Here is a 14,293-nt window from a genome sequence, read left to right on the forward strand (position 1 = left end):
TCTTAAAGCCGCGCCTAGTATCGGAATACTGGGTCTCGAAATCTCGAGCGATTGACAATTCCGTGGCCATCTGGAGGGCAAAGCCAAATTGGCTTCGAAGAAGCTGGGCGTCATCAATAGAGCACGGCAATACTTCAAGCCGGCCCACATTCTAGCGCTCTACAAAGCGCAGGTCCGGCCACACATGGAGTATTGCTGTCATCTCTGGTCTGGCGCACCCCAGCATCTGCTCGATCCATTTGACGGCATGCAACGTAGAGCAGCTCGAATTGTCGGGGACTCAGTCCTCTGTGAACGGCTGGATCTCTTGGCGTTGCGTAGAGACGTCGCTTCATTGTGTGTCTTCTACCGCATATATCACGGGGAGTGTTCCGAAGAGCTGTTTAACCTGATTTCTGCCGCCGAATTCCACCTTCGCACGACACGCCACAAGTTAGGATATCATCCCCACCATCTGGATGTGTGGCGGTCCTCCACAGTGCGGTTTTCAAGGAGCTTTCTCCCTCGTACTACAAAGCTGTGGAATGAGCTTCTTTGTGCGGTGTTTCCGGGATGATACGACATGGGTACCTTCAAAAAAAGCGCGTACACCTTCCTTAAAGGCCGGCAACGCTCTCGTGATTCCTCTGGTGTTGCAAGAGAATGTGGGCGGCGGTGATCACTTAACACCAGGTGACCCGTACGCTCGTTTGTCCTCCTATTCCATAAAAAAAAAACTCGTAATGACATGACTTGTACGAAACGATGTGATAATTTCATATAAACTTTTTGTTTCATTATATCTAAGTAACATATAGGTAATTTTGTTGTTACCTAACTACAATAATTATAATAGCTATAGTTATTTTTATTCTTGGTAAAAAAATGCCAATGCAGCTCATAAGATGGTTTTAAGATTAGCTAAATAAAATAGCTAATGAATCAAAATTTTTTACTGTAATCGCGCATAATAATTACACGCACACATTTTTTAAGACTTATAGACATCTAGTGACGAATAGCTTCCTCCTTTCTACACAAAATTTCTGATGTATCTAAATCTATATCCGTAAAAACAGGAACTATATTTTAGCTAAATCTTTTTATATCTCTCTTCCTCGTAATAATTATTACAAATTTTATATATATACATAGTAGTCCGGACATAATAATATTATGTTAATCTTTAAATAAAATTTATCAGTAACAGAGCCACCTAGCGTCGAATAGCTGACGCAATATAAATGTGAAGAAAAGGCCAATTATAGATGGCGCACAAACCATAAATTATGTGTTGTCAAATGAATTCCATGTAGTATGTATTAGATAAAATTTATTAAATATTTAATTAGGTACATACTTGCGCTAAAATTTGTAAGTATAATAACTAAAATTATTAATATAAGATACCACCCATTTTCATTCGTTAGAAGAAAAAGTAGAATTCGCGACGTGAACTCAATTTATATAATATTTTTTCTCGATCTCCCTTTCTCTCTCGCTCCATGCTACGTTCATCCTTTCTCACTCTGTCTCAATCGCTCTCTTCCTCTTTTTGGACAAAAACGTCCCACATTTTCGTGTCACTAATACTTACAACGTTTCATCCGTAAAAAAATTACCCTGATGCGCGCATAGGAGTAAACTACTGACCTCTACTATATACGACTGGACTGGCGGCTGTCAAAATGCTTTTGTGCCTGTTTGATATTCGGCATTTTGGCGTGGTTGGCCATCTAGCGAGAGTCTGCGGGACTAAAACTAGTGATGACAACACAGATAGTGGGAAATTATTTACAAAAAAAAAAATGTTGGCTTTATTACGTTGATTCTTGAAGTATAAATAACACGGAAAACTAACGAAATTAATACAAAATTTAAAAATACTTCAGAGTATTGTAGGAACGTACAAAATTAGTTCTCTGGACGCTCGCGAGTGGCGCTTCAAATAGGCACAAAAATTTGCAGTCAAATATATGAAACAGCCTGTCCAGTGGTGTTTATACAGGTCAGTGAGTTTCACTTATTACTGAAGAAAGGGGTTCGCGATGTTAATATAGACCAGTCATCCCAGGCAGCGACGCCTGTTGACGACCTGAGGAGTACCAGTCGTCTATCCTCAACGTTTGATGCTGTGGAACTTTAGATGAATAAAATTTTGACCGGCAGACATATGTTTACGATCAATATTTATTTATTTATTTATTCATGTATTGGAAACAAACAGTATTATGATAAATATTAACAAATCTTAAAACTCCCCCTCATCAGTGAAGTTTCCAAAAATATCTACACATTTAGTTAAAAAGGTAACCAACGGTAAGATAAAAACCACAAAACAAAAGTAATACAAATTAACAACTAATTACAAGCTATATAAGTTACACCATACTATACACGCCTATTACACAATACTATAATGAATTAGTTACAAATGAGTTAAGGATTCAGAAAAAATATAAGAACGGGGTTAAAAAAATCAGTAATTATTTTTATTATCACAAACCAGTGATCTGAAAACATTTAACTTTTTATGAAATATGTCAATATGACTGTATGCTCTATTGTAACAGCTACATGCCCGAATTATAAACCTGTTCTTTCCGTGTACTTTTCTCGCATAGGCAACATCTAATACATCGGGATGTAGGCCTTCTGCAGTGTAATCCTATTTTACTTAATAGATATGGAAAATCAGGTATATTATGTCTCTATGGGTGCGACGGTCTTTCAAAGAACTTAAATCGTTCGAGTGAAAATTAAAAGTGGGTTCTAAATGTTTTCGGAACTCTAAATGCTTAATGAATTTATTTTGAATACGTTCCAAGCAGTATATATGAATATTATAGCAGGCGTTCCAAACCAATGACGCATACTCAAGATGTGACCAGACAAAAGCATTGTATAAAATTAAATATGTATGCTGTTTTTTAAACTGCCCTGCCCTGCCTTAAAACGAAATCAAGCATTTTTATATGATACGATTATAGTGGGTTCTAAATGTGAGTTCACTATCTAGGATTACCCCCAAATCTCTAACTTCTTGAACTCTTTTTAATATTGAATTCCAATTGATGCCATGAAAACAAACAAACTAATCTTTATAAACTTCTTTATTAGTTATAAATTATACAAAACAGAAACGTGTTGCACACTTATACATAGGGGATTCATTTTAATTGAAATACCTACGTTATAAATACAATTATAATAATAATAGCATTTTTTACAATATAGTTATACTACTTACAGTCTTGTTTATTACGCTAATATCTATATTTTGCTTTTGATAATTTAATTTAGGCCTAGTTCAACACATACTTACATATTGATTGAGCACTGTCGTAAGTAAACACTACCCCTCAGGCCCCGTGGTTAGTCTATGACTACTAAGGTAAAACCGGGGACCGGTTGGATTACCGGTTAGTGAAAACCACGGACAAGTAAAAAAATAAGGACTCCGTGTCACCTTACATAACAGTGTAGCACCAAAACAAGCCGATTAATGTGTAAATACATAGGCCCCACGCACACACTTACACTACTACAGGCCGACAGGCGGCCATTATGAGAATTGTCATCGTCTGTGATAGATCAGTGTGTATCTCTATAAAATATTTTTAAAATGCCGTCGTCCGTTGTGGAAAAAGTGTAAAAACGATACTAAATAAGTATTTGTGGCCATATATGCATTATTTAAGGGAGAAAGAATTGTGTTACTAGTATCCCCCGTAACCGCACACACACTTGCATAACGGTGCTAGTGTCACTTGCTAATATCACGGCGCGGAGTCCTTCTTTTTTTACTCGTCCGTGAGTGAAAACATTTGTCATATATTTGTATCAACGATTTTCATGACTCCCACAAACTCAATTATTATTGCCAAAATAGAATCGTGACGCACCCTAATGTCTTATTTTCCTACCGTCATTAATAAAGATTTCGTAATTTCGTCAAAATTAGCTTGAACATACATTTCCTAGGTAACTTATAATTTTATTCGACACTGGCCACAAATTGCCATACAATCTTTTTCGTGCTAACTAAATAAATATAATATAAATATTTAACTGTTTTTATGATTTTAAAAGAATAATCAGCAAAGAGGGTCCAGAATCAATTTTGTCGATCGAACATTATTAATACACCTGTTTTTATTCATTTTATAAACAAATACAGTTACTCTAAGATTACATTTTTACTGAGTACAATTTTGGGAATGTAAAAAATTAATTAAAAAACTGACACTTATGAATATGATCGTGATATCATACTTTGGATGCGATTGCTAATTGTGACAGTAATCACGACCATCATACATCCTCACACATACAATGAATTCAAGCTCTAAAGGTTGGTGCATCTAATATACGATAATATACTATATTTATACAGTTTATTCTTTATTACTTTTTATTAAATATTTGGTATTTAAAACGCTTTTAACTAACATAATTCATATATTGGATGCAGCACCTTAATTTTTTATGCATATATTACAAACATTGTAAAATACTCTATTGATTGAAAAGAGTGGCCGTTGAGTTTCTTGTATGTTCTTTTCACGAGCTCTACTTTTACCAACATATTCGACGATTCAAAAGCGCTTAGTTTAAGCCTAATTAAATAAAGTATATCTGATTTTGAAACACGTTTAGTTACATATGGATAGTTTGTTTTCAATGGCGTTGTAGGTATGTATGGCATATTCATTCAGAATACAAAAACTCTTTAGATTTTCATATTAACTTGCTGTTCGCAAATTTTCCATTCTATTGGGTTGAGAAACAAATCAAGTAAACCAATATTTACTCTATATATCTAGGCTTAAGTGGGCGACAAGTTGACGAATTCGCAGTTCTCGGCTCCTGGTGTGACGCAAGCAGTTAACTTCTGTTATGTTTTGTTGAGTATGTGTGCGGGTACGTGCTTGAAAAGAAATAAACAATATGCTCACAAAACGAGCACTATGTCTTGTATGCTACGGTGTGTCTTAACCATATACTTAAAAGTTTTCTGAAGCGAAACCCTGCCTACGCGTCTATTAGGCAGTTTTCGATATGTTGTGTTACGACCGCGCTTGGAATACAACGCCACGCAATGACAAAGTGTTCAGTGCAAAACTCTCCAAATAACAGCATATCCAAACTTAAAAGGGATGAAGTGTCGTATTAAAATACGACACTTCATCCCTGGTAGGGAAATTATTCAAATTTTTTAAGGAAGAGGTGCAGCACAAACGAGCGTACGGATCACCTGATGTTAAGTGATCACCGCCGCCCACATTCTCTTGCAACACAAGAGGAATCACAGGATAAGGTACCTAAATTTATAAGAGATAGCGTTAGCATAATTTCTTTTTAATTGATTATGAAGACGTTTGTAAGTGCTTAAAAGATTTAGATTTATTTTTGAAGTTATACGTTCTTTTAACGTTAGGGAAAAAATATCAAGAGTGAATTTCTAGTGCAAATTCCACACCCTGACGTTAGCTGGTCAACTAGACCATTTCTATCATATTTCAGCTACCAAGTCTCTTGAAATATATGTGTACTAAACTGGACGAGAATTAAATATATTTGAGTATGTGTAAGTTGTAAAAAAAAACATTTCTTTCTACTTGTACAAAAATAATTTAATGATAATATTTATACAAACGTTATTCAAATATTTTCGATATTTTCATTGGTTGTATTTAATACCTTATATATTACAATATTGTTATTTCTACAAACGTAAAATATCACCAGGAATATTTTTTTTCGAAGATTTTTTGTTTTGTTACGCCAAAGAAGCATATCTTATTGCATGCGTAGGTACATAAGACTTATATACTTTTCTGTGTAGTTGTGTACATGCCATAAGTAGCTACACAACTACACACACACACACACTTTTTATTTATTTATGTAAGCTACGACAGAATCAAATTTTAGAATTATATTAGTAAAAGTTAGTCAACAAGTGCTCGACTGATCTTAAAATTTTATCACTAATAAGAAGCTACATTATGTGACAAACTATGGTAATTAATAATTTTCAACAAGATCTTTCAAGATTCGGGTAAAACTACATAAAGCCGCTAGTTATCTTACAATTTATATCTCCAGTGTCCTGATGTTTGTTTCCAGTGAACTCCTACCCCCTTATTCATAATAGGCTGCTAACTTAAAGCATTGCTAATTCTCACTCTGTCTTCTTCTATTGATCTAAGTCAAAATGAGAAAAAACACTCCTTAGCGGCTGTTTTAAGTTAGCGGACCATTATGAATAAGGGGGCTAAACTATAGAACGGATTTTAATGGAGTGCAGTTTAGTCCAACTTGTGAGATAGGATAGTTTTTATTTCGATTTGGGACTAGCAATTATTTTTATTTCTAATATTTGTTTCGTATGAACATATATTCTATGAGAGAATTTATTGACGCACGGTTTGACAGTTCTGCTGTGCAACAATTCCATTATAACAACAGGGAGCATATTTTACAAAATAATTCTTGATGTTATGAAATATTATTGACAAATTCATAAATAACAGTACTTTATTTATTATGTATACAACGTGTCTGAGGTGAGCTAGTTTATTATAAGAAATAAACAGTATTTTTTTAAAATTTACAACTACAGAATAAGGCTCGATAAGAAAAAACAGACTTATATAATACATAAATATACACAAATATATACCCTTTTACATGTTCTACATCTGGACCATGTGAAAGTAAAAGATTTGTTGCTAAATCCTTTAGGATGCCAGAAGGTTCATTGGAAAGATTATTGAAAAATAACTGTCTCTCCTGGAAAATATGGCTGATATGCCAAAACTCATTACTTAAATAATGATGATAAATAAATGTTTTTGAAATTATTTGATGACTTTAGATACATTAAACAATCTATGGTAATATCCAATGGACTTATCACTAACTTAACATATAACAGTTGTAAACTGTCTGGAATAAAGGTTTGTTGGCATTAAGGGACGGACTTAAAAGTGTATATAATGCCTTTATGCAACATATCATACCCATCTTAAGCACACCACTTCATGACTGCATGCTGTCATCACAAAGAAATGGACATGACTGGGCCCCATATCTGTTCCAACCCACAGGAGTTTTATTTCAAACATTTTTATATACAAAAAATATTTGTAAAAACTGTAGCACATGGACCGGAACCACCGCTACTCATATAAAAAAAGTCTATGAGAAAAAACGTAACAATCACCATCAATGTTTTGATAAAATTTGTAGCTATAATAAAAAAAATAAATTGCTTTAGTTGATCTTATAACATTAGTGACATACAGACAGACATTTTTAAAGGACTTGTAGACTTCTGGGACGATCTGGACTGGTTGGAGTAAGAAGAACAGATACGCACAATGACCCAATCAAGAGGCTAAGTGTGTAAACAGCCCAGCTAAACTAACAAAAACATACTTAAATAAATATTCAATTAAATTAAAATTTTGGTACAAGCTTTTATAAAATAATTTGTTTTTCTCTCTGTGCTCACCTTTGTGAGAGATATTCCGATTTATCTTTATAATACAGCCCTAAACAAATAAAAAGCAATTAATTTAATTTTTGAAAATGGACAAACTTAGAAACAATGACTACACCTTCATTATGAAAGGTCTGAAGAGTATCATGTATCAAAAAATGAAATTAAACTTATTTCATTAAAAGCAAAACACTAAGATCAAATTAATTAAGCATTATAACAAGTTACATAATATATTACATACAGCCTAAAAGAGGACACAGGCACTGTTGTAATTATAAGCCCTAATCACAATGATTGAATACAGAAGACTTTTTTCAAAACACTGGCTCGAAAAGTGAGCCTTATTACATCATTATTAGGGCCATAATAGTTATTTATGCAACTGTTGTGTAATAAAGGGGTATTAAAACACGGATGAGGGTTAAATAATAGTATCACATGAGTGTTTTAATACCTAATTATCAACAGTTGCATACAAGACTTTATCTACACCCATAATATGAATCCTCTATAAAAGATACTGAAACAGTTAGCTTACTGCTAACATTAAAAAAGCCATTCCTCATAGCCATAATATCATCCAAAGAAGTGTTATTATGAAATTGATGTTGTTCTGAATTATATTACAACACTTGTTTTTTTTTTTTTTTTTTTTTTATGCAATAGGAGGACAAACGAGCGGACGGGTCACCTGTTGTTAAGTGATCACCGCCGCCCACAATCTCTTGCAACAACAGAGGAATCACAGGAGCGTTGCCGGCCTTTAAGCAAGGTGTACGCGCTTTTTTTGTTTGCACAATGTATTGCTTATTAGGACATTGGGTCTTTTAATGTTGGCAATAAGCTAAATGTTTTAGAATCTTTAAGTAGATAAAATAATATTACACACTGGTGCATAATAGTATTATTCCTACAAAGTCAAGTTAGTATCTAACTGCAAATTATATGAGAGTCAAAAGAGCATTTGAATTTAACCGGACAATAAAGTTTTATTGTAACAACAAAAAGGTTTTATGTCACTGTGTAACTCACCACTTAATATTGGTTCCACGGAACATTCTCAATAGCATGTTTTCTTAACTTATGTTTCTTCAAGTATTTGGAATCAATGAACGCTTCATCACATATTGAACATACATAAGGACGTTCCCCTGTGTGAGTACGTAAATGTACAACTAAGTTACCCTTCAACGCAAAGAACTTCATACAAACTGAACAACCAAATTTCTTTTCACGTGTGTGGGTCAACTGGTGTGTCCGTAAATGTGTTTTTGTTTTGAACTTCAATGTGCAAAGTTGACATGGGAATGGCCTCTCATTTGTATGCACTCTCTCATGCATTACAAGCATTGCCTGACTTGCACAATTCTTCCCACAACTTTTACACTCAAACCTCTTCATTTGTTTGTTTATCTTCTTTTCTTCTAATGTTTCAATTATATGAACTTTTTCAACATGCTGCTCTAAAGCCGATTCTATTGAAAACATCTTTTTGCACAAGGAGCAAGCATAGCCCAAGAGTTTTCCATCATTCGTTGTTATTTCCCTTTTTACAGCTTTCAGAAGGTCATCCTTTACTTTAGTAGCACTTGCGTTAGTACATCCATTGTTTTCTCGATGTATTACCAATGATGCCCTATCCTCAAACATTGTATCACAGACACTACATGTAGTTGAATTTAAATGTGTCAATCTGTGAGTTTGCATTGTTATTTTTTGATTAAATCGTTTCATGCAAATATCACATTCGAATTCTTTGATGCCTCTATGTATCATCATGTGCCGTTTTAAATTATTCTGATTTGCAAAGGTTTTATCACAGATTGTACATTTCGGCTTTACACTATGCACAAACTTTATATGATGTGTCAATGCACTCCGCTTAATATATTTATTACAAAATTGACATTCAACTAGTGTAGATGTTGATTTGTGTAACTGCATGTGGCCAGCCAAAATCTCAGGTGTCTCAAAGCCTTTACCACACTTATTGCACAAATTGTCTCCTGCAGGATTATGTTTGTACTGATGGTTTTGGTACTCCACAAGATCTTTAAATGATTCTCCGCAGTCACACAGGAATGTACCATCTTCTTGCTGTATGACGGTTGCTATCTGGTCTTCATCTGCATATTCAATAACTAATTCTGATCCTTCACATTTGAGAATTTGTAATTGCTGTTCATCATCCTCATAAAATACTATTTCTTCCTGTTCACCAGATTCCTCATTATCATCTGCCTCTTGGCTGTCTGTAATATATTTAATATCACTTGCATTTTGGAGCCATATGGTTTTTTCAACACCTGTTGGAGTAATTATTTTCAAGAAATTATTTGATTTTAGGTCCTTCACCTCATGCAATGGTTGAGCTGAGTCATCTTTATGGATTATACTAGGCTCATCAATAAAATTCCCCTGAATTGTTTCAAAATCAATCTCATTCTCATGACCTTCCTCATTTTCTAATATAGTATCTGGCACAGTAGTTGATACAATCGGTTTAGAAATTAAAAATGAATCAACACAATTCTCAAACTGCTTTTGAGTTTCTTCATTTTGTTTGTCACTTTCATCTATATGAGAATCAGTGTTAAGGTCTTCTACTTCTTCTTGCTTTATATTAGTAATACTAGGAAAGTTTGAAGTTTCTTCATCAGGATTATCAATTACTAAAACATAGTAACAATCATCATCATCCATCGGCTCATTTTTAATAATAGCTGCAAGTTTCTTCATTGATTCTTTGGATGTATCATCTTCTATACCACACTCATTTACTTCAATAGCTTCATTATCAAGATTTTCATGATTTGTAAACAATGACAGTTGTGTCTTTAATGTCTCATCCATCTTTAAACACTGTTCTCTGAATTCATATGCTATAGTCATTATTGAGTAACAATCATTGCACAAATAACATGGCAATCCATCCTCTTCTTTAATCTGAAAATTGATAGCAAACTTATGATGAGAATAAATATTGTATGAAAATCACAAACATTTTGCTTATTAAAATAATTCAGTCTACAGTAAAAATTTTGCTAAAATAAAAAATAATGTAAATGCTAAATACAGAATAGCTAACAACGTATAATTAAGTGCTAAGTGCTACCAGCTGTGTTCTGAACAATCAAAAACTTGTATCACTTTAGTATAGGACCAACTCAACAGTTGAGTGTCTTGCACTGGCAGAATGTCTCAAAAAAGATCAACAGAAACGTTAGAGATTTTGCTAGGGAAAATTCACATATTATGTGCAGTGAGTATTAGTGATTGATTGAGATAATATCAACTTTGTGGATTAAGAGAAGATATCTACATAAATACAGATCTGCAGTTGTGTGCGAATGACGGTAATACTACTCCATATTTTAATGTTATCTATGATTTTAAAGTTTATATTCTATGCTTGTGTGGTTCACTAAGGTGTAACTACTCTAACTCAAAGACGCCTCAAATCATTCAAAATAGGCACATGGTACACAATGAGTTATGGAAAATCACTCAACCCAACAAGAATGCTCTGAGAGAGATGTTAAAATCTATAATGCAGTCTTCTAGCACTTTAAAATTAAATATTTAGGATATCTCATGAAAAAATAAGATCCTTTAAATTATTAAGAGTATTACAAATTAAAATCTTTTATGAATATGTGAGTGGATTTTGAGGGAGATAGATTGTGAACATCAAATTTGCACTTTAGGGAATCAGCTATTCAGAGAATATATCTTGTTAAAAAAATGGATTCAATATATGGTCAAGTAATAATATAAAACTTAATTTGACTTAAGTAACAAACACTTCTAATGTAAGTAAAGATAAAATAAAAAAAACAAGTAAATTTTTCAAACACCTTGCTTAAGCACCATTTGCTGAATTTGAGAGACGTCGGGTTTCTTTATATGATTAATTTCTTGGAGGGCGGCCTTCAAATGCCATCAACGAAAAGATTACCTATGAAATAATTTGAGGACTATTGGGATTCGTATGAGCCAAATTCAGAAAATTTTAAGAATTGAAAGTCCGGAAACTTTGTTGTCATTGGATCCCTCATGAACTGACAGCAGAGCTGATTGATGATTTTACATTGTAACCATATTTTTATAAAAAAAAAGCCCACTGAGATTATTGCGCCCATTCTTCTCAGGTCTGAGACATACCTTTTGGAATTGGTGGAAGTTTTAGACCTTTAATTAGTGATTTTATATCCTACTAGCTGACCCAGCAAATGCTTTATTGCCGATATTAAAATCGCGATACAAAAGTAACTGTTGATCATAGATGGGTTAAAATTTGAAGTTGTATTTTTTGATGCTGACTCATAATCAAACAAATTTAAAAAAAATGTCAAAAAAATTAAAAAAAAAAAATCAGTGTGGACCACATTTAGGGGGATGAAAAATAGATGTCCGATTCTCAGATCTACCCAATATGCACTCAAAATTTCATGAGAATCGGTCAAGCCGTTTCGAAGGAGTTTAACTACAAACACTGCGACATGAGAATTTTATATATTAGATTTTGAATAAAAATATTGGAATTTGCTAATTATAGCAAATTCCGTATGTGATGATGTATGATGAAGTACTTCATCCATTCATAGTGACCACTTTCAGATTATGTGATCAAACACCACATTACATAGTTTGTGATGAACAAAAGAAAGATTGTATATCTTTTCAAAGATATACTTGTCTTACTTAACTGATAACAATGAAAGTTTCTTCGTTTCTGTGTCTGTGAAATATAATAGAATGAATGATAGTTATTGACAGTTAGATGAAGGATGAAGTACGATTTGATAGAGTAGGTGATGAAGTCATATTTAAGTTGATTGATTGATGGATCTCAATATAATTAAATTTAATATGGTCCAATATTAAATCTGGTGTCGACAAGGCAAAATGTGTGTTAATGTACACAAAGAGATTTGGAATTTTCATAATATTCCAAGATAAATATTAAAAACACCAATAGATATACATATCTTCTACCTTCATAATACCCTCCACTTATCAGATAAGTTATGAACTTTCTGGTTTGCAGTTGATCAACACACTATTGTTTTATCTAATATGTTCTAGTATTATTACTGATCTGAACTATATTATAGAACTTACCTTGGTATACAAATAATGGCGATACCTGTCTGTTTTCTACTTTGTATGTCATTCTAGTTTTACTTTTAAATCTGAACTAACTTAGAAGAAAGATATTAAAATAATACATACATATTTAGTTTTCTTTATAAATTCTTGTGTTAATAATTTTGAGAAATGGTTGTTATGTTTCTGACGTTTAAAATAAAACACTATCAAATATAATGCCCAAATAGTTTTTACTAGGGTATTTTTTGGTTCGGTTATACCTAGTTGGTAATTTTAACCTGTAAATATTATCTTTATAGTATTCAGTCATTATAAAAATATTACAAATTGCGTAGTAGTCTCACCTCGATCGTGGTTGTATGAAAAAATTTCTCCTTTAAATTTTCACCAATTATTGACACTGTAGATTTTGGCGAAAGACAACTCCGACACAGCAAGGGCCAGGATTCCATTTTAAAATATATCATACATTATAATTTGATACGAAAAATCTGAATCTGAAAAATATAAATAAAAGCGTTGAAGAGACATTATTTTGACAATAGTTGGTTAGAATCGTAGGACAAAATAATAAACCAAACTTCCAAAGACTAAAATTATCTACGGACCTTGCCCATAAATACAATCTATTTGAATTATAGACAAGAGAGCGTTGTAAGATGGCGTCGTGTAGAGGCAGGGAATACATACCAACGGCCGCGGCGCAACGCGTGCAACACCTCAGTATGACAGTATGTGAAAAGTTACACTTGTAACGACTAAAGAGGGCACCACCTACTCAGCGCCATATTGAGAGAATAGATGCCGGAAACTCAATCGGCCCAGTGCTGCCAAACTTTAAAATTTTCTGTGAATCAGTTACCAATTATAACGTAAAAAAACCTCTCAAATTAATCATCTATGGCCAAACTTTCGAATGTAATAATTACGTACATATGTACATACTTAAGGGTAGAATAATTTAGTACTGCATATGAAAGTTACTTTAGAAAAGCAGTGCACTTTTTTATTACCTTTATTTAAAATATTTCAACTACTTTTCCGTAGTCAACTCCTGTGGATTTAATATTGCAATATTAACATTTTCATAAAACACTGGATGACTATTTTTTATTGTTAGAGTTTAGCAAATTTTGTTAGTGCATCACATTTTAATTTATATTTCTGGAAACTGCACAATATTTTCCTTTACAATAAAATAAAAAAAAACGTAATTAATCAAAAAGTCTGTAATTTTTTTTTGCAAAGTGTTGATTATATCCTTGAGAACGCTGTCGATACAAGGATAATAATTGCTTATGGACTTGCATCCCGTGCCACTAAATAAATAAATAAAAAGAGGATAATAATACTTTTTACTGAAGTTTTCCGTAGCCTAAAATAGGAACCTAAATAAATATAGCACTAGTGTTAAAGTTAATTTGGTTCTGTTATTTTATAACCAAGCTTCAATTTAACACCCACTCATAAAATGTTTCCTTAAGCTAGATACTAAATACCTACGGTAAACAATCTTTTCATATTCCAAGGCTCAACTATCATTAGTTATATCCACAGTGCCTACCTTACTAGAAAACCAATGCACCAAAACCTTCGTCTTTAGACACTGTGGTATTTTGGACGAGAAGATTTTACGGAGCTTCCCGAACGCTGCCCATCCGAGTTGGATTCGACGAGTGGCCTCTTTAC

The 14,293-nt window shown here is 33.1% G+C and overlaps 1 protein-coding gene across 5 annotated transcripts; it reads right to left on the reverse strand.

Annotated features, from left to right (window-relative positions):
* Positions 1 to 3,074: 3,074 nt before the first annotated feature.
* On the reverse strand, positions 3,075 to 13,388 carry LOC126970979 (zinc finger protein 33A-like). Of its 5 annotated transcripts, none has more exons than XM_050817142.1 (3): positions 12,949 to 13,170; positions 8,525 to 10,438; positions 3,075 to 4,909 (listed from the first exon to the last, which is right to left on the reverse strand). In XM_050817142.1, the coding sequence occupies exons 1-2, from the start codon at positions 13,069 to 13,071 to the stop codon at positions 8,528 to 8,530; spliced, it is 2,034 nt and encodes a 677-aa protein (XP_050673099.1). In that variant the 5' UTR covers positions 13,072 to 13,170; the 3' UTR covers positions 3,075 to 4,909; positions 8,525 to 8,527. The 5 variants fall into 5 exon arrangements, with proteins under 5 accessions (XP_050673099.1, XP_050673097.1, XP_050673098.1 ...); XM_050817140.1 differs by lacking the exon at positions 3,075 to 4,909 and adding an exon at positions 13,295 to 13,388 and having other exon boundaries at positions 8,125 to 10,438; positions 12,949 to 13,101; XM_050817141.1 differs by lacking the exon at positions 3,075 to 4,909 and adding an exon at positions 13,213 to 13,293 and having other exon boundaries at positions 8,125 to 10,438; positions 12,949 to 13,101.
* Positions 13,389 to 14,293: the final 905 nt, after the last annotated feature.

Source organism: Leptidea sinapis, chromosome 22 (genome assembly GCF_905404315.1).
Source record: "Leptidea sinapis chromosome 22, ilLepSina1.1, whole genome shotgun sequence".
In the NCBI taxonomy this organism is placed as follows: domain Eukaryota; kingdom Metazoa; phylum Arthropoda; class Insecta; order Lepidoptera; family Pieridae; genus Leptidea; species Leptidea sinapis.